This window comes from Apodemus sylvaticus, chromosome 10 (genome assembly GCF_947179515.1).
Source record: "Apodemus sylvaticus chromosome 10, mApoSyl1.1, whole genome shotgun sequence".
Taxonomy (NCBI): domain Eukaryota; kingdom Metazoa; phylum Chordata; class Mammalia; order Rodentia; family Muridae; genus Apodemus; species Apodemus sylvaticus.
The window spans coordinates 54,797,526-54,815,629 of NC_067481.1; the positions used below are offsets into that span (position 1 = coordinate 54,797,526).

At 50.9% G+C, this 18,104-nt stretch overlaps 4 protein-coding genes, 1 long non-coding RNA gene and 3 other non-coding genes across 10 annotated transcripts; 6 read left to right on the forward strand and 2 right to left on the reverse strand.

The window, feature by feature from the left end:
* The first annotated feature begins 642 nt into the window (after positions 1-642).
* Eif4a1 (eukaryotic translation initiation factor 4A1) lies at positions 643-6,190 on the forward strand. The gene is made up of 11 exons (XM_052194842.1): positions 643-745; positions 1,998-2,046; positions 2,240-2,372; positions 2,732-2,871; positions 3,834-4,002; positions 4,313-4,422; positions 4,541-4,684; positions 4,763-4,900; positions 5,015-5,104; positions 5,341-5,420; positions 5,504-6,190. The coding sequence occupies exons 1-11, from the start codon at positions 723-725 to the stop codon at positions 5,646-5,648; spliced, it is 1,221 nt and encodes a 406-aa protein (XP_052050802.1). The 5' UTR covers positions 643-722; the 3' UTR covers positions 5,649-6,190.
* LOC127695698 (small nucleolar RNA SNORA48) lies at positions 3,222-3,365 on the forward strand. Its single transcript, XR_007980068.1, has one exon. It is a non-coding gene; the product is annotated as a small nucleolar RNA SNORA48 (small nucleolar RNA).
* On the forward strand, positions 4,076-4,216 carry LOC127695738 (small nucleolar RNA SNORD10). The gene has a single exon (XR_007980096.1). It is a non-coding gene; the product is annotated as a small nucleolar RNA SNORD10 (small nucleolar RNA).
* On the forward strand, positions 5,147-5,290 carry LOC127695679 (small nucleolar RNA SNORA67). The gene has a single exon (XR_007980049.1). It is a non-coding gene; the product is annotated as a small nucleolar RNA SNORA67 (small nucleolar RNA).
* Positions 6,191-6,990: 800 nt separating the features above from the next.
* On the forward strand, positions 6,991-9,023 carry Cd68 (CD68 molecule). The gene is made up of 6 exons (XM_052194843.1): positions 6,991-7,117; positions 7,199-7,668; positions 7,791-7,910; positions 8,046-8,124; positions 8,228-8,398; positions 8,647-9,023. The coding sequence occupies exons 1-6, from the start codon at positions 7,075-7,077 to the stop codon at positions 8,778-8,780; spliced, it is 1,017 nt and encodes a 338-aa protein (XP_052050803.1). The 5' UTR covers positions 6,991-7,074; the 3' UTR covers positions 8,781-9,023.
* Positions 9,024-9,282: 259 nt separating this feature from the next.
* Positions 9,283-11,060, reverse strand: LOC127693748 (uncharacterized). The gene is made up of 2 exons (XR_007979746.1): positions 10,907-11,060; positions 9,283-9,430 (listed from the first exon to the last, which is right to left on the reverse strand). It is a non-coding gene; the product is annotated as an uncharacterized LOC127693748 (long non-coding RNA).
* Mpdu1 (mannose-P-dolichol utilization defect 1) lies at positions 10,732-15,315 on the forward strand. 3 transcript variants are annotated; one of them, XM_052194844.1, is made up of 7 exons: positions 10,732-10,954; positions 13,297-13,362; positions 13,476-13,603; positions 14,027-14,112; positions 14,209-14,327; positions 14,476-14,586; positions 14,688-15,315. In XM_052194844.1, exons 1-7 carry the CDS (start codon positions 10,811-10,813, stop codon positions 14,811-14,813), a joined length of 780 nt encoding a protein of 259 aa, XP_052050804.1. In that variant the 5' UTR covers positions 10,732-10,810; the 3' UTR covers positions 14,814-15,315. The 3 variants fall into 3 exon arrangements, with proteins under 3 accessions (XP_052050804.1, XP_052050806.1, XP_052050805.1); XM_052194845.1 differs by having other exon boundaries at positions 10,771-10,954; positions 13,471-13,603; XM_052194846.1 differs by lacking the exons at positions 14,027-14,112; positions 14,209-14,327 and having other exon boundaries at positions 10,765-10,954; positions 13,471-13,603.
* Positions 15,316-15,346: 31 nt separating this feature from the next.
* Sox15 (SRY-box transcription factor 15) lies at positions 15,347-17,142 on the reverse strand. The gene is made up of 2 exons (XM_052194848.1): positions 16,162-17,142; positions 15,347-15,603 (listed from the first exon to the last, which is right to left on the reverse strand). The coding sequence occupies exons 1-2, from the start codon at positions 16,683-16,685 to the stop codon at positions 15,435-15,437; spliced, it is 693 nt and encodes a 230-aa protein (XP_052050808.1). The 5' UTR covers positions 16,686-17,142; the 3' UTR covers positions 15,347-15,434.
* Positions 17,143-18,104: the final 962 nt, after the last annotated feature.

Below are 18,104 nucleotides of genomic sequence, written 5' to 3' on the forward strand. Positions count from 1 at the left end.
AGCTTTCTACATATGCCATCCCAGGGGAGCAGAATATGAAGAGAGACTCGCGTATTCTTGTGAGCCCCAGGAGAAACTGGGAACAGAAACTAAATAAACCAGTGATGGAGTGGGCCAAGATCCCTGACAGCTTATTCCCCTATGCCCTTTAGCCCAAAAATGGGTACCATTCTTTTATTCTCCAATCGGGGAAACCAGTGAGATATCGCTACTGTTTCTGTCATTACTGCTGAACAGAACACACCAATCTTTCCTGGAAGGAAGAATAAATGAAACTTGTGTACTGTAAAGGAAAGCCAGGTAAAGGAAAGTGGCAGTCCTGACTGCCCGGAAGTCCCTGGAGGCTAAGGCCTCACCCCCGTCGCTTGATAGGAGCTGCTGAGCCACGTGACTAAGGCACTATCGCCTCCGCACGTGTAAAGGTGCTGGGTTCCAAGATGGCTGCCCCGCCGCGAGGCCCAACTTAAGTATGTCACTTCCGCACCAGGTAGAAAGGCGGGCCCTTCAGCCAATGAGACTGCAGGGCGGGGCTCGGCCATGATAGGCTTTCAAACTACCCAATAGGGCCTCCGAAGTAAAGCGCCTACAAAGTAACGTCACGTCGAGTTGCAGAGCGCCGGCAGGCGGGGCAGAGGCAGCCAAGCCAATGCGATGGCTGGGGCGGGGTCGGACGCTCTATAAGTTGTCGATAGGCGGGCACTCCGCCCTAGATTCTAAGGATCATGTCTGCGAGTCAGGATTCTCGGTAAGAAAGGCATTTGCAAGAGGTTATGACTACTTACCCCGCAGCTCCCTTTCGAAGGTGCCGCCTGCGGGAGGTTGAGAAGCCCATCGCACCAAACCTACCAGGTTGCGGGAGAATCGAGTCGGGAGGAACCGTCCGGGGAGGGGGGGAAATCCCATGGCCGACGCTGACACCAGTGTGGATACGGGAAAGGCCTGGCTAGGGCGGAGGGCGTGAGGTTCGTCACGAGGCCTCGGCCTGTGGGGATGCCGTAGGCGAAGCTCGGGAGATGAGGTCGCGACATAACGTGGGAAAAAGAAGAGGCGGCTGCGCGGCCCGGAGCCGGCTGGTCTGGTTGCCTCCCTATGTCGGGCAGGGCGTGCGCGAGAGGGTTCCGGAGAATTCTGGCGGTACCACTCGCGACAAGCAGGGGTGCCTGGGTCTTCAGCGAGTCCCTTCGTCGCGCTTGGAATTTGGGTCGGGGAAGAAGAAACCGGCCGTTCAGGGTGCTGGTTTTCTTGACGGCCAGGACAGAGCCTAACCCGGAGGAGCGGCCGCGTGAGGCACCAGGAGCCCACCCGGCGCCGGGCGGGCGGGTCCATTTTGCCGCACAAGCCGGGCAATTGGCAAACTGCGGATGGGCAGGTCCACTTTCCTTCGGGGGTGAGCGGCCTGAGGTATGGGAGGGCGACGCCATTTCTCGACGGGGGCGGGCGGGTTGTGGATTGTTCCATGGCGGGGGAGACGCCGCCGAGTGGCGGAGCGAATGAGCACATGGCCGCTTGAGAGGTTCCCCTCCCCCAGTCTGCTTCGCTTGTCTGTTGTGCAATCTCCCCCTCTGCTAGCGCGGCTGGGGCTCATTGTGCGCGAGGCCGCCACCGCCCGCGGCCTCCCACATCCGGGTACTGAGGAGGGGGGCCGGCCGGAGGGAGTGGGGGAGGGCGCAGGCCGCATGACGTGGGGGAAGGGGACGGCCCACCCACGGAACTTGGAGGTGGAAGGCGGGACTTCCGGCGGCCTTGGTGTTCCGGTTGGGGGTGCACGCGCAGTGGGGTCCAGACCCAGAACATGTGGGCCTGGCAGCAAAGACCGCATTTCGGCGTCGTGTGTGTGTGAATGAACTCCTTTACAGCCCCTTGATCTTAAAGGAGGGTCACTCTAAAGTGCCTCTTGATGGTCCTTTGGGAATAAATGGGAGTTGGATCGGGAATGGGCTTGTTGCGTCCATGCTCTGATCGAGGCATGAAACAAAACTAGTGCTTTGAATCGACAGATCCAGAGACAATGGCCCCGATGGGATGGAGCCGGAAGGCGTCATCGAGGTAAGACTAGGACCTATGGTCGCCACTTTATTATGTTAGAACAAGTACTTCCTTATGGTGACAGTGACCTTAGACATTTGGAATGGTAGAACAGACCCAGCCAGTAGGGTGGGGTGACTGTAGCTTTGATGTAAATACATGTTCTAAGTTCCTAAGATTTTTTTTTTGCTTTTTGTGTGTGCGTGTCTTGCAGAGTAACTGGAATGAGATTGTGGATAGCTTCGATGACATGAATCTCTCAGAATCCCTCCTCCGTGGTATTTATGCCTATGGTTTTGAGAAGCCCTCTGCCATCCAGCAGCGAGCTATTCTTCCTTGTATCAAGGGTAAGACTTGTATACTGAGGCTAGATTTGGATTGCCCCCACCTGAATAGTGGTATGGAATTGATGGTGGGCATGGCCGACCAGGAGGGAACAAATTATCTTCCCTAGCTTCTTGGTTTTTTAGTTTGCTAGTTCATAGCTCATGCCTTGGATGCATGGTTTGCTGTTTGCGATTTGTAGGATTTATTTTTATTACTTTGCATCTAACCTAACCAGCTGTGTTGTGAGTTGATGTTTTGGCATAAGCTCACAAACTTTTGCCATTTTGTTTACAACTTTGTTCCATTACTGTTGTCATAAAGTGTAAGGTCTCATGTCCCTGAGCCCAAGGTGCACGTCTAATTCTTGATCTGGTTGTAGGTTATGATGTGATTGCTCAAGCCCAGTCTGGGACTGGGAAAACAGCTACATTTGCCATATCAATTCTGCAGCAGATTGAATTAGATCTAAAGGCCACTCAGGCTTTGGTTCTGGCACCCACTCGTGAATTGGCTCAGCAGGTAAGATGGGCTGTTTCCTATTCTGTATGACTGGTTTGAGGTTTAGCCAGTGGTTATATTCGGGCAGGTGGAGCAATGCAAGTTCAAGGCCACCCTGGTCTACAAAACTAGTTCTAGGAGAGCCAATACTACAAAATTAATCTTAAAAGCAGGGCAGAAGGTTAAGTATATACTCTAATGTCACTGGGTCTTATTGACAGATTTTAGATCTCTTGAGATTTGTTGGCCTAATTACTAACAACTTTTCTACCAGCAAAATAGAATTTTTTTATTCTTTTAGTCAAATGGGAAGGGAAGAGGATTGGTAGAATCTAGCTGGCTGGGTAGGTTTAGCTGTTTTATGACACACACACCCCTGGCAATGGGCAAAGAGACACCTTGTTTGTGGTGTTGTTCTTATATCAGTCAGGGGCAGAGCAGAAGACAGTCCTTTGTTCATCCTAGCTTGATGCCTCGCTCGGTGGCCAAAGCTGTTTCATGCCTAGGGCACATAAAATCCTGACACTACTTTACTACTATTCAGGCCTAGGGATTACTGTGAAGCAAGCAGTACATTAAGAGAGGATCAACACCATACATAGAGCCCTGCAGATCTGTCATTTTGGGGTTTTGTTTGCATATGGGCTGAGGCTGTTGGCTCAGTAGGGAACATTTTGTCTTGATTCTGTGGCAGGATGGAATAAACACTTTGTTGGGTATACGGCTATGTTCATAATCAGCCATTGGGATGTGGTAGTAGGGTGGAGAGTGATTTCTAAGCCTTAGTAGAGCTGGCCTGGATTTTACGAGACTGCATGGAGAATGGGAAAATTACTGTAAGTCTACCCGTGGGGCGGAGCTAGCACCACCATTTGTGGTAGGGTTGAGAGGATTAAGTGGGCTCCTGCTTCTCAACTGTTAGTGGGATAATTCCTGTCTAGAACTCACTGCCTAAGTTAATGTAGATGTCTTTCTGCATTCAGATACAAAAGGTGGTTATGGCATTAGGAGACTACATGGGTGCCTCTTGTCATGCCTGTATTGGGGGCACCAATGTGCGTGCTGAGGTGCAGAAACTGCAGATGGAAGCTCCCCATATCATCGTGGGCACCCCTGGCCGGGTGTTTGATATGCTTAACCGGAGATACCTGTGTGAGTACCACAGAACAGTAGCTGGGCATTTTTTATTCCTTGGATGTGAGTTCCTTTAGTTTAGAATTGAGTTGCTCTTTGATGAACCCCATGCGTGTCATCTGAGCCTGGCTTCCCTGGTACCTTAGCCCAGGTAGTGTTCTACTTACCAGGGCTTTAGCCTGGCCTATCAGGGAAGCCTTGGGCAAAGGATCAGTCCTTGTATTCTGAGAGCAAACTGTCTGCCCCTTGATTGCCCTGTTATCAAGAGATCTGAATGTATTTCACATTTGTCTGATTATTATGTGTTGGTGCCTTTTCTGTTTTCTAGCCCCCAAATACATCAAGATGTTCGTACTGGATGAAGCAGATGAAATGTTAAGCCGTGGGTTCAAGGATCAGATCTATGACATATTCCAAAAGCTCAACAGTAACACACAGGTAAGACAAATGGTGATGTTGTTAGGACATTAATGTTGATGGGATGCAATGCCATGGCTTGGGTGTGATTTGAGAAATATGCAGCACCCTCATCATGGCTGGTGCATTTTCCCACTAGGTAGTTTTGTTGTCTGCTACGATGCCTTCTGATGTACTTGAGGTGACCAAGAAGTTCATGAGAGACCCAATTCGGATTCTTGTCAAGAAGGAAGAGTTGACCCTGGAGGGTATCCGCCAATTCTACATCAATGTGGAACGAGAGGTGGGGCCCAGGGCAGGAGGCGGGCCTGGCAGTAAAGTTGCTCCGGTATAGCCCTGACTGATGTCTCCGGGTTTCCAGGAGTGGAAGCTTGACACATTGTGTGACCTGTATGAGACCCTGACCATCACTCAGGCAGTCATCTTTATCAATACCAGAAGGAAGGTGGACTGGCTCACCGAGAAGATGCACGCCCGGGATTTCACTGTTTCCGCCATGGTGAGTTTGGAAAGTCCTGTGTGTGTGCTTGCACGCTTGCTTGCTTGCTTGCTTGCTTGCTTGCTTGCTTGCTAGGAACATGTGCCATCTGCTCCTCACCTCCTTGTTTTCCAGCACGGAGATATGGACCAAAAGGAACGAGATGTGATCATGAGGGAGTTCCGGTCTGGCTCTAGCAGAGTATTAATTACCACTGACCTATTGGTGAGTAGACCCTCATTTAGGGAAAGAAAGGGTGAAGAGTTAGTCCAAGGTGATTCCCTCTCCAAAGGGCTGACTGTGTGCCCTCTTCGGAACGTAGCAACTTGGAAGAAAGCCAGGCATGCCCGAGGTCTTGTTGACCAAGGAATACCCGTTTCCTTTGCCTACTTCCTTTGGCTGCCTACATGCATGCCTGCTTCATTAGGATAGTGTCCTGATGATCTGCTTTCTTGACCCAGGCCAGAGGCATTGATGTGCAGCAGGTCTCCTTAGTCATCAATTACGACCTTCCCACCAACAGGGAAAACTACATCCACAGGTAAAGTAGGTCTGCAAACCAAACACTCTGTGCTAAACTCCACGTGTTCCTCTCCCAATCCATCATCCTTTTTACCCACTCAGAATCGGTCGAGGTGGTCGTTTTGGCCGTAAGGGTGTGGCTATTAACATGGTGACAGAAGAAGACAAGAGGACTCTTCGAGACATTGAGACTTTCTACAACACGTCCATTGAAGAGATGCCCCTCAACGTGGCTGACCTCATTTGAGGGGCTGTCCTGCTACCTGGCCGGAGCCCAGGGGTCAGTCCTGGGGGAGGGCCGAGGAACAGCTGGAGGGGGGAGGGAAGGGAGCCAAGGGATGGACATCTTGTTTTTGTTTTGGTTTTTTTGTTTTGTTTTGGTTTTTTTTTTCTCTTCTCTCTCTCTTTGAATAAATGTCACTTTTTGAGGCAAAAAGAAGGAACCGTGAACATTTTAGACACCCTTTTCTTTGGGGTAGGCTCTGCCCCAGGCGCCGTCTCCTTCTCCCCCAAACACTAATGCATTTCCCTAACCTCTAGTCACCTCATTCCTAAAGGCTTTCCTACCCCAGCCAAACCTCCAAGTGAGTCAAGGGGCTAAAACATGGCTGGCCTCATGTGCTGGACCAAATCTGCAGGGAGAAGCCCTGGATGAGGTTGTCCAGGGAATTGTCCCCAGGTGGGGGGAGCAGGGGAGAGAATGGTAGCCATTTTTACATTGTTTTGTATAGTATTTATTGATTCAGGAAACAGACACAAAATTCTGAATAAAATTACTTGGAAACTGCCTGTTTGGGCTTCTTGTTTGTTCCCTTCCCTCTCCTGCCTGTAGCACTAGTTATTTATTTGGCTTGTCCACAGCAGTGGTGGCAGACAACTGTAATCCCAGCACACTGGGAGGCAGAGGCAGGTGGATTTTCTGAGTTCAAGGCCAGCCTGGTCTACAGAGTGAGTTCTAGGACAGACACAGGGCTACACAGAGAAAACCTGTCTTGAAAAAGCCAAATCCAAAAAGAAAAAATTGCCTTGTCACTTCCTGAAACACCAAATGGACCCACATTACTGACCATGCATAATGAGCTACAAGACACATGTGACACAAGTGTCACATGCTTCCAACTTTGAGAAAGTAGTACTGGGTTCAGAGTGAGTGAAACTTCTTGCATAAGACTTCCTCTACTTGGGGTTTAGGCCTAACCCAGATGGAGGTGCTAATTGCCCATCACCTTGGGGTTGCAGGGAGATGTTTTTCAGTCCTGGAACTCTGCATAGGCCACTCAGGTCTGATCTCTTCCTCCAGTGCTAGGATTGAAACACATGGGGCGGGGGTAGGGTTTCTTACCAATGAGGAAAGGGCTTCCCATTTTGGTTGCATTGTACACACCCAAGTAGAGCCAGTTTTGCTTAGGTAAGTTCCTGGTGAGTCAACTGCCTCATTTTCACGTGGTAACTAAGACTGTACCGCCTACTTAAGAGGCCACTGCCAATCATAGCCTAGTTGTGAAAACCAGAGACTTGAGTGGGTGGCTAGAGCTGAGGTGTCTGAGTCAGGTTTGGGGTGGGATTATTTTAGAAGGGAAGTAAGGCTTTTCATTTCCTCTTCCAAAAGAAGGCAGAGGGGATTGGGTTGAGGAAAGAACTGGTATAGCCTAGCTGGACTGAGCAGCTCCACCATGAGGCTCCCTGTGTGTCTGATCTTGCTGGGACTGCTTGTAGGTAAGGAGAAATGGTGGGTGGGCGAGGGAGCTCATGGGCAGGAACCTGCACCTGGGTGGCCAACCAATCTCTTACTGAAAGCCCAAGGAACCGGGAAAGACTGTCCTCACAAAAAGGCTGCTACTCTCCTGCCCTCCTTCACGGTGACGCCTACAGCCACAGAGAGCACAGCAAGCCCCACAACCAGCCACAGACCCACCACCAGTCACGGAAATGTCACGGTTCATCCCAGCTCTGGACCAACCACTGTCACTCACAACCCTGCCACCACCACCAGTCACGGAAATGTCACGGTTCATCCCAGCTCTGGACCAACCACTGTCACTCACAACCCTGCCACCACCACCAGTCACGGAAATGCCACAGTCTTTCCCACCACCAATGGTACTGTGGGCCCTCACCCCGGACCACCTCCACCCTCGCCAAGTCCCAGTCCAAGCTCCGACAGGGCTCTTGGGAACTACACGTGGACCAATGGCTCCCAGCCTTGTGTTCAGCTCCAAGCCCAAATTCAAATTCGAATCCTGTACCCAACCCAGGGTGGAAGAAAGGTAAAGCTAAAGTAGGGCTTAAAGAGAGCAGGAGGCCAGTCCTAGGCTGGCTCAGAGGGAGGAAGAACAGAGGAGGGGCCCATCATTGTGATTTCAGATGCACTGTTCTTTCACTTCTGCAGGCTTGGGGCATCTCTGTATTGAATCCCAACAAAACCAAGGCCCAGGGGGGTTGTGACAGTGCCCATGCCCACCTGCCTCTCTCATTTCCTTATGGACAGCTTACCTTTGGATTCAAACAGGTATACAGCTTGAATTTGTCTTCATGTTTTATTACTCTTCCATACCCCATACCTATAATCCTCTGAGCCTACATCCTTGCTCTGTGGACATGGGTGCCTCTGTCCCTGATGCCTTGAGTCTTTGTTCACCCCAAGGACGCACATCAGAGCCCAAGTACAGTCTACCTCAACTACCTGGCAGTGGAATACAATGTGTCCTTCCCACAGGCAGTGCGTGAGTAACCTCTCATTACCACACTCAAAGTCTAGGCTGGGAGTGCTGGGGTAGTGGTGAGGACTCAGGACTGGATTTAACTCTTAATTACTAATTACTTCAGAGTGGACATTCGCAGCGCAAAATTCATCTCTTCGAGAGCTCCAAGCTCCCCTGGGCCAAAGCTTCTGTTGCAGAAATACAAGCATTGTTCTTTCTCCAACTGTTCACCTTGACCTGCTCTCACTGAGGCTGCAGGCTGCTCAGCTGCCAGACAACGGACACTTCGGGCCATGTAAGTCCTACCTACCTACCTTTTTCTTCCTAGAAGTCTATTGCTTTGGAAACTGTCCCCAGAACTCTTTTTCTAAACCTCAGTCTCCTCTACAAAGCTGCCTCTTTCTCCTTCCCTTACTGCCCTAGGCTATGGGGCTGAACTCCTCAACCTTTCTTTGTTCCCTTTTCTCTCCTGCCCGCCTCCCCCTCCCCCCCTCAGCCCATCCACTGCTGCGGCAATTCTCAAGGATTCCCTTACTCTGCCAGGTTTCTCGTGTACCAGTGACCAGTCCCTCTTGCTGCCTCTCATCATTGGCCTGGTCCTCCTTGGCCTCCTCACCCTGGTGCTCATCGCCTTCTGCATTACCCGGAGACGACCATCAACCTACCAGCCCCTCTGAGCATTCGCTTCAGTCCACTGTGGCTGAAGCCACCAAGGAGCACTCTCATTTCTTCAACGTGCAACTGAGTCTTCCATCTCTGTCTTTAAGAACAAAATGAAGAGATTTTATAATAGGGGTGGGGAGTTAATAAACATGAATGGTACTCACTCCCTTCCTCATGAAGAATACAAAAGCTTAATGAAATCTTTCCTCTTGGCTTCCCTTGTCCTGCCGAGATTAAAAGCCACGAGTTTCTTGTCATATGCCTTCCTGTGCTTTCCCATGGTTGAGTCACCAAGAGACAGCTGGTAAGAAGGGACAAAAATAACAAGAGAGTGACCAAATGCCTTCATGGGTTCATCCGTCAGTGTCCTGCGACTGCTGGTGAAGCTGCCAAAACTCCCTCCTCCCTCTGGGACCAATGGCTGCCTACCCCCTTAACAGAATGAGCCATTCCATCCCTACACCCTGCTGCTGACCTTTGTGCACAGTTAGTTGTACAACTCAACCAAACTATGAGTAGGTGGCTGTATTATTTTATTTCAAAAATTCCTATTGAACAGTGAGATTCCATGTCCATCATGGCCAGGGCTAGTTCACTGAGGAGCCCCCTGGTGCAGCAGATACTCTGACGTCTACGAAGGTTGTGCTTCTTCAGATGGCTACCACTGTACCAAAATCAAGTATACATTTATATCAGGCATGGTACACGGATGGGAGCCAAGGATGGGCGCTCTTCCCATTTAACAAGTCCCACGAGGTTACAGAAATCCTTGGACTAGAGCTCCACATAACAGTTACACAAGGAAATACGCCCTGCCCAGCAACTACCACCCCCTGCCCTGCCAAGAACAAGGATCAGGAAACAGCTTAGTTGTGTCCTACAGCCTGAAGCAAAGAGTAGGAGTCTTGGCAGAGTGGTGGGCCGCAGATGGCTTTCTTTGCCTAACCCTAGGGGCCTGTTTCCAGACAGGCCTGTTGCTCTCTGGGTTCCCACTTAGACACAGCAGAGGCAGCAGTCTCTGCGTTCCCCTGTTGTATCAGGGACTGCTCTTCTGCAGCTGAACTCGCCCCTCTTCAGCTTCACTGTCATCCTCTTAATTAAGGGGTGTGAGGTGGAGAGATGGTTCAGCGATTAAGAACACTGAGTGCTCTTCCAGATGTCCTGAGTTCAAATCCCAGCAACTGCATGGTGGCTCATACTCATCCGTAATGAGGTCTGACGCCCTCTTGTGGTAGGTCTGAAGACAGCGACAGAGTACTTAGGTATAATAATAAATAAATCTGTAGGCTGGAGCGAGCAACCTACATCACAGCAACCACATGGTGGCTCACAACCATCAGTACGGCTACAGTGTACGCATATACATTAAAAAACCAAAACCAAACAAAAATAAACATCTGGACAGAGGAAGAAGCAGGGGACTAGGAAGAAGGCCCAGCTCAGAACGGCCCTTTTCCGGCTCTATTCCCTCTGGAGAAACCAAGAGGGAAAGATAAGAGGGCTGCAGCGCCTCTGCTTGCGCCATTTTGAAGACTCGAACTCTTTTGCCATTACAACTTCAAACAATATAAAGTTGGTAGAGAAAAGACAAGATGGCGCAGATGCAGGAAAGACAGAGAAAGGGGAAGGAATAAGAAGTTGCATTCAGAAGTGAAAGCGTAAACAAAAGTGCGGAAGTTCTAACTGCGCAGGCGTAAGACTCGGACACGTTTTAAAATTTTTTTTTTTTTTTTTTTTTTTTTTTTGGTTTTTCGAGACAGGGTTTCTCTGTGTAGCCCTGGCTGTCCTGAACTCACTTTGTAGACCAGGCTGGCCTCGAACTCAGAAATCCACCTGCCTCTGCCTCCCAAGTGCTGGGATTAAAGGCGTGCGCCACCCCCGCCCGGCTACGTTTTAAAATTCGAATGACTAGGCGCGGAGACAACGCAGTCTGTGAAGGAGACCTGGGTCCCCTACCGACGCTGGCCCGCACCGCGCCGGAAAGGGAAGTGTCCGCCGCGGAACGAGGCGGAGTGTGCGCGGCGCGCATGCGCGGCGCAGGTCAATGGCGGGGTTATCCCGCCTGGCGGAAGCTAGCTTTCCAACATGGCGCGGGAGGCTGACGGACCGTTCAAAGGGCTACTGGTGCCGATGCTTTTACCTGAGAAATGCTATGATCAGTTCTTCGTCCAATGGGACTTGCTTCATGGTGAGTTTTATCCAGCCCTCGAGGTCAAGCTCACGCAGCCTTGGAGCGCAAGCTGGCGTGCCCGTGGCGATTAATGCCACGCGAAGCTGGGCAGAAGGCGCTTCTGACAAGGGCGGAAGTGTTTTGGGCCCTGTATAGGAAAAGTGCCATATTTGGGCATGAAGGGGTGTCGCCCCAAAAAAAGTTAAATTTGTGTTTTACAATCTGGGAAGTCAGTACCCCACCCTCATCCCTTTCTGGGCTGGGGATCGAACTCAGGGCCTCATGCGCCACTCTGCTAACCAGACCCTATTCCCAGACTGGAAAACCCGTGTTTTGTAAAAGAAAATTAAAATCCCAGCCAGGCATGTAGACCTCCTTTCGTCCCAAGCACTCAACTGTCAGAGGCCCACAGATCTTTTTTTACCCTGTCTTTCCAGCACCAACTTCTGGAAGTTACTATGTGGCACAGACTGTCCTTGAACTAACAGAAGCCCTCCTGCCTCAGTCACCAGAGTACTAAGAGTATAGCACTTTCCTTTCTCGTTCTTTACAAGGCAAGTTCATGGCCAAGGGTTACATTAGATATCAAAGCCCTTTTCATCTCTCTGTTCTAAGTGCCTTTTGGTTTACAATAGTCAAGACTCCTTCCTGGGCCAGAGGCCCACCAGGTCAAAGATTCAGTGATAGGGAAATTGCCAGGATCCAGAATACATAGTTAGCAGTGGTGCAGCGCCTTCGCTGAGATCTATTGAAAGTCAGCCCTCGACACAAGGGTGACTTGTGAAAAAAAGACCAAAAAAAAAAAAGGTAAATAAAAAATAAAGAAGAAGAGGAGAAATTGCCAGGAATAGTGGCCCACACCTTTAATCCCAGCACTTGGGACACAGACACAGGAGGATCTCGAGTTCAAGGACAGCCTAGTCTACAGGGTGAGTTCCAAGACTGCCAGCAGCTTTGTCTGGAAAAAACAAGATAAGAAGTAAATGATAGAGATAGTGGAGGAACCGGGGATAAAAGTCCTGGAGAGTCAGTGGAGGAACCGGGGATAAAAGTCCTGGAGAGTCGAGGTGACCCTGAGGTTCAGGAATGTATGGTGTGGGGGTTTGTCTTTGGGGGAAGGAACATTTGAAGTGGGCCATCCCTTACTGAGGAGAGAGAAAGGGGTCAGGGAACTTCTGAGCAGTGCCTGTGTAACTGAAAAGCAAGGCAGGAAGGCCTGCTAGTCCACATGCCTATTTGGGACCAAAGGGGTGGCTCACAAGGCTGGTGACCCGAGTTCAATTAAAGATTTTTGTTTTATGTACATATGAAGGTATGTATGAGTGAGGGTGTCAGATTCCCTAGAAATGGAGTTAGAGTTGTGAACTCCATGTGGGTGCTGGGAATTGAACCCAGGTCCTCTGGGAAAACAGTCAGTACTCCTAAACACTGAGCTATCTCTCCAGCCTTATTGACTGATTGATTGACTGACTGACTGATTGATTCTCTATATAATCCTGTCTGTCCTAACCTCACTATGTAGACCAGGCTGGCTTTGAATTCATTAGAGATCTGCCTGCCCTTCATTCCCAAGTGCTGAGATTAAATGTGTTTGCCACCACACCTGACAATAGTTTTTAAATATTTGAGATAGAGTCTCCCTATGTAATTTTGGCTGGTCTTGAACTCAGAAATTCAGTGAGATTAAAGGCTTGTACTATAACACGCATTCCTAATGACTTTTTAAAAAGACATCCTTTCTTAGTACATTTTTATTAGGAGCACATGTTATTAGGGGACCACACACGAGAGCTCTGGAGCTGTCTCTGTCTGTCCTTCTACTTTTTGAATCAGGGTTAAAGAGGGAGGGAAGTTAGCTTTTCAGTTACACAGGCACTGCTCAGGAATCCCCCGACCCTACTCTCTCCTCAGGAACTGGATAGCCCACTTCAAATGCTCCTCCTTCCAAAGATAAATGTCCACACCATACATTCCTGAACCTTCTGGTTACTGCAGCCCTTCGGCATGAGACAACCCTACTCTTTCCTTAGCTGTCATGTCAGCCCTAAAAACATATTTTAGATGTGTATTTATAGGAAATGGAAGTGGGGCATGCGGGAGGGAAGGCAGTCAGAAGAAGCTGTTTTGACAGCCCACCTAGTCTGAATATAAAATGTTTGTAGCAAGAAGGATATCTGCCCATCATCCCTACCATCCCCCTTCCCTGTCCCCCCATCATCCCTACTATCCCCCCCCCTCCCAGATTTACTGGTGTGGTGGTCCTGTTAAGGGGGAGGGGAGAGGGGAACAGCTCCTAAGAGCACATCAAACCCTCACCTGGGCTCCAGAAACCTCTTTGCTTACTTTTTCTCTCTTCTCAGTTCCCTGCCTCAAGATTCTCCTCAGCAAGGGCCTTGGGCTGGGCATCGTGGCCGGGTCACTTCTTGGTATGTATGCTCCTTCCTTCCGTCAGAGGAAAGGTACGGGTGTTGGGAGGCTGATGCCAAGGGCTGGGGGTGGTATGCTTTTCCTCGACCATGCTGCTTTCTCCTCAGTAAAGCTGCCCCAGATATTTAAACTCTTGGGAGCCAAGAGTGCAGAAGGACTGAGTCTCCAATCGGTGATGCTGGAGCTCGTGGCTCTGACTGGAACTGTGGTCTACAGCATCGCCAACAGCTTCCCCTTCAGGTGAGGTGAGGGCCCTGCTACACGCCCAAAGCCAAATCCCCACAATTCTTTTTTTTTCCTTTTACTATTTATTTGTTTGAGGAGGGAGGGGGTCACAGAACAACTTGTAGGGGTGGTTCTCTCCTTCCTGTGTGTGTATCCTGGGGCTATAATTTAGGTGATCAGGTTTGCAGGCATCTTTACCTGCAGAGCTATTCTCCAGCTCAAGTGCCTGCAATTCTAATAGGAGTTACCAGTGCTTTGTCCCTTCCAGAAGTTTACTCACAGGAGTGCATGGGGCCAAAGCGAGCATTCTGAGTGAGCCGGGCTTGGTGCGGGTGGTAAACTGGAAAGCGCAGGCTAGTCAGAGCCGAGCCTGGTGGGCGATGGAGGCTTTCCCTGCCTTTTCCAGGCCCTTTTCCCTCCCAACTCTTGACTCTGCAGCTCTTGGGGCGAAGCGCTGTTCCTGGCACTCCAGACAGTTACCATCTGCTTCCTGGTCATGCACTACAGAGGAGAGACCGTGAAAGGTGCCGGGGAGTGGCTGGAGAACAGGCATTGTATTTTGGGAGCATTGTTGGGGACTCAGGCAGCTCAAGAGGGCTCCTTGTCTCCCTGACCCCCAGGAGTCGCTTTCCTTGCCTGCTATGCCATGGTCCTGCTGATGCTGCTTTCCCCACTCACGCCTCTGGCTGTAGTCACCCTGCTCCAGGCCTCCAATGTACCTGCTGTGGTGGTGGGGAAGGTGGGTACTCTGAAACAAAGGGATGTGTGGTAGAGGCAGAGGGAGACCCCCCAAGTATGGAGTGCTAGTCTGCGGAGAGTGAGGGATAGTGACTGGTTACAGAGAAGGTTCAGATGAGAGAACCTATAAGTGTCGATTTCTCCTCCAGTTGCTCCAGGCAGCCACTAACTACCGCAATGGACACACGGGCCAGCTCTCAGCCATTACAGTGTTTATGCTGTTTGGGGGCTCTTTGGCCCGAATCTTCACTTCTGTTCAGGTGAGTGCACCTTCTGCCCTCTAGAGGGCACTCAAACCCCATCTCAGCTGAGTGGTAAGCTGCCTGCCCTGGAATCTTAATAGATCTGTCTCTCATAACAGGAAACTGGAGACCCCCTCATGGCTGGTGTCTTTGTGGTCTCTTCTCTCTGCAATGGCATCATTGCTGCCCAGGTTCTCTTCTACTGGAATGCAAAGGCTTCCCACAAACAGAAAAAGGAGCAATAGAGTTGAGCTAGCTTCTAGATTATTCTAGTTCCACTCATGCACTCAACTTCAGAGTCCTCCCCACATGACCTGATCTGCTTGCGCGATTTAGCCATCCTCCATCCCTCCTCTCACTGCAACCTCCTGAGCCGGGGTGTGGGAATCGTCAGGCCTGTCTAGGTCCTGTGTTCTCACATCACCAGCTGGCTGGGAGCCCTCCTCTTGAGCAGCTGTTTTCTTACTGGAGCAGATGATTTTGCTCTGTCCACTTACCTTCCTTTTGGACCAAGGACAGAGCCTAGGTAAATGTGGTTGGAAGCTGGTGGCTGCTTCCCTCTGCTGCCCCAGTTGGATGGTCTATTGGACCCTAGTACTGGGGGAGGGAGAATGACTCAGATAAGGGCCTCAGGGTTGGGTGGGGAGGTTCCTGCTGTGGCAGGTCCTGGCGGAAGGGTGTGTTAAGGCACTGGTTGCTGCTGTAGGGAGAGAATACAGGTGGGACAATAAAGACTCAGAAACACGGTTTAATTGTACAAAATTGTGTTTAGTGTGGTCTTGTGCATTCTACTTCCTTGAAAGATTTGTAGGGCTCTGAACTGGAAAGCCTGGGTCTGTGGGGTTGGTCCTGGATGTCCCTGCCAGTTAAAGGTGGGTTACTGGCATGGGGGCTCCAGCAAGGGAAGTGTTATATGGAGTGGGAGAGTCTGGGGATAGGTAGGGGGAGAAGGAGGGTATTCGCTCCCCCTGGAGCCTAGGATCACTCTGAGGGAAGGTGCATGGTGAGGGGGCCTCCGGTCTGCAATGGGAAGAGCTGTAAAGAGAAACATGGGGTTTGGAGGTTACTCTTCTTGGAGGTGATTGGGCAGTGTCCTCAACTCTCAGTAGGGGACTGGTCTGACCAGTTTGCAGCAGACAGGCTTAGAGCTTGCCGTTCAGTTAGCCTTGCTGGGCACAGCAGGCGTGGAATGAGACCCTAGGATGGCTTAAAGAGCAAGGTAGTTCTGTTGGGGCACGCTCAGCAACCGGCTTGCGTGCTGCACGGCTGTTTGCCTCTTGGGGCAGCAGGCCAGGAAGGAACAACAGGATGGGCTTGGCCTCTCCTTGCCCTCGGGGCTGGGAGAGGAGGCTGGGTCACACAAGGGCCAGCAACATGGGGGAAACTGCCATCTAAAAGGTAGATGTAGAACACATTAGCTGAGGTGGAACGGCCTCTGTCCTGAACTCTCTGGGCCCATCCACCCAGCCTCAGCCTGGTGTGGCTTCTGCTTGGGTGGATTTGGGTTCACCTTGGCCCTCTGCCCACCCAGTTTTCAGGAAGGGAGATGCGCGGGAAGAAGGGGACAGACAGACATACACAATTGACACTCACGTGTAACTGCCAGGCAGATAGGCTGTTGAATAGTTGGGGGGCTGGTACCCAAAGCCCCTGCTCCCTTGGGTAGTTGTGTACCCTGGCCCCCAGAGTGGGCCACCACATGCCAGGCCACCTCCTCTTTGGCTAAAGGGGACAGACCCGGTGCCCAAGTTTTTGCTCTTACGCCGGGGTCGGTACTTGTAGTCAGGGTAGTCACGGAGGTGGCGGGCACGAAGACGTTTAGCCTCCTCCACAAATGGTCGTTTCTCTTCATCGCCCAGCAGCTTCCACTGTGCACCCAAGCGCTTGGAGATCTCAGAGTTGTGCATCTTGGGGTTCTGCTGCGCCATCTGGCGGCGCTGAACAGAGCTCCACACCATGAAGGCGTTCATGGGCCGCTTCACCTTCTCACTCGGAAGCCCCCCGGCCGCTCCAGGGCCCCCGCCGACCTGCTCCTGAGGTCCTAAGGGCAAACAGGCTGTGGAGGCCCGAGAATCCAGGTTCCAAGTCTCTGCTTGTGAGGAGCTGGCCAGCGCCATGAGTTGGAAGTTAGGCCTCTTTGAGAGGGTGTCTTGAATGCCCTTCTCCCAGAGTGAAGAGTGAACTCTGAATATTTGGGTACTCAAGTATCTTCCAGAGCTCTTGAATCCAACCTTTGCTCCCAGCAATCGATTGTCAGCTCTGGGAAGCTAAATGCAGAATCCTTCTTGTCTGGCACTCCTTACCGAAGAGGTAGTGCTCTTTCAAGTCTACCAGCCGCTTTCTACCCTCAGCTTCAGTGAGACGGGTCTTCCGTTGAAGCTGCTAACCCTGGCTCTGTGCAGCTCTTGGTTGCCACAAAGTCCACACAGCTGCGGGAGCGCACCCAGGCAGGCCTTTCCCATCTGTACCCAGCCTCTAAAAGGCGTTTAAAGCTTGACTCCTCCCCTTCTCCCTCCCAGTGGCTGCAAGTTCTCTCCACGCCCCTTCCTTGGGCAAACCCAGGTGTCCTGCTCTTCCCAGCCCCTACACTTCCCCTGGGGCACAACACCCCCCACCACTCCACCCCAGGCCAGGATAGCAGAGTCTCAGTTCTCAAGCACCAGCAATTTAAAGCAACTTCCTTCCCAAGATGGGCACCAAAGGCCCTCAGGGTCAACCAAACCGGAGAATCTAGAAGATATTACTCCCTACTCAATACCTTTTCGGTGCCAGTTGCTCCTTAAACCCGACCTGCCCCAGGGGAAAGAAACTCAAAAGATAGGCCATTTTTGTTTTCTTAGTCATCCAGCAGGTACCTAGGCAGAAGAAAACATTCAAGCCACTTCCAGTCCTGAGGTTCCCCACTGACACCTTTAACCCAAACCACGGACCTCCATGCCTCTGCACCTGCAGATACTTTTTAAAGAGGTTATGGGTGGGGCCAGGCCCAAGTGTTACCACTTTGTAAATAGAGGTCTCAGGCCTGTGCTCTCTCTCCTTCCCAGTCAAGGTGAGGAGGTAGGGGCTATCTCAGTGACTGAACTCAGGGAGCACACCTAACCTGAGCTATCCTTCTTTACCCCTTTGATGCTAAGTGTAATTATTTGAGACAGGGAGTGCAGATATAGCCCTGATTGACCTGGAACTCCTTGTGTAGGTAGAGTAGGCTGGCCTTGATCAAGACCCATCTGTCTCTGCCTCCTAAGTGCCTCATTTTTTTAAGACAGGCTTTGTTCAGTGTAATAGTCCTGTCTTCCCTTGAACTCAAGAGATCCACCTGCCTACATCTCCAACTCCGGAGTGCTGGGATTAAAGGCGTGTGTGCCCACCACAGCCCAGCAGATACATACTTAAGAATCCCAGTTTCCTCCATTTTAAGGTCATGGCTTCTCAAGAGAAAACATTCAACATATCTTTGTAAGGATCACCTGTATTGTCTATGTAAGAGTTTTCCAAGTTGGATAGTCACTACTTCTTTACCCTTGACCCCCAAAATC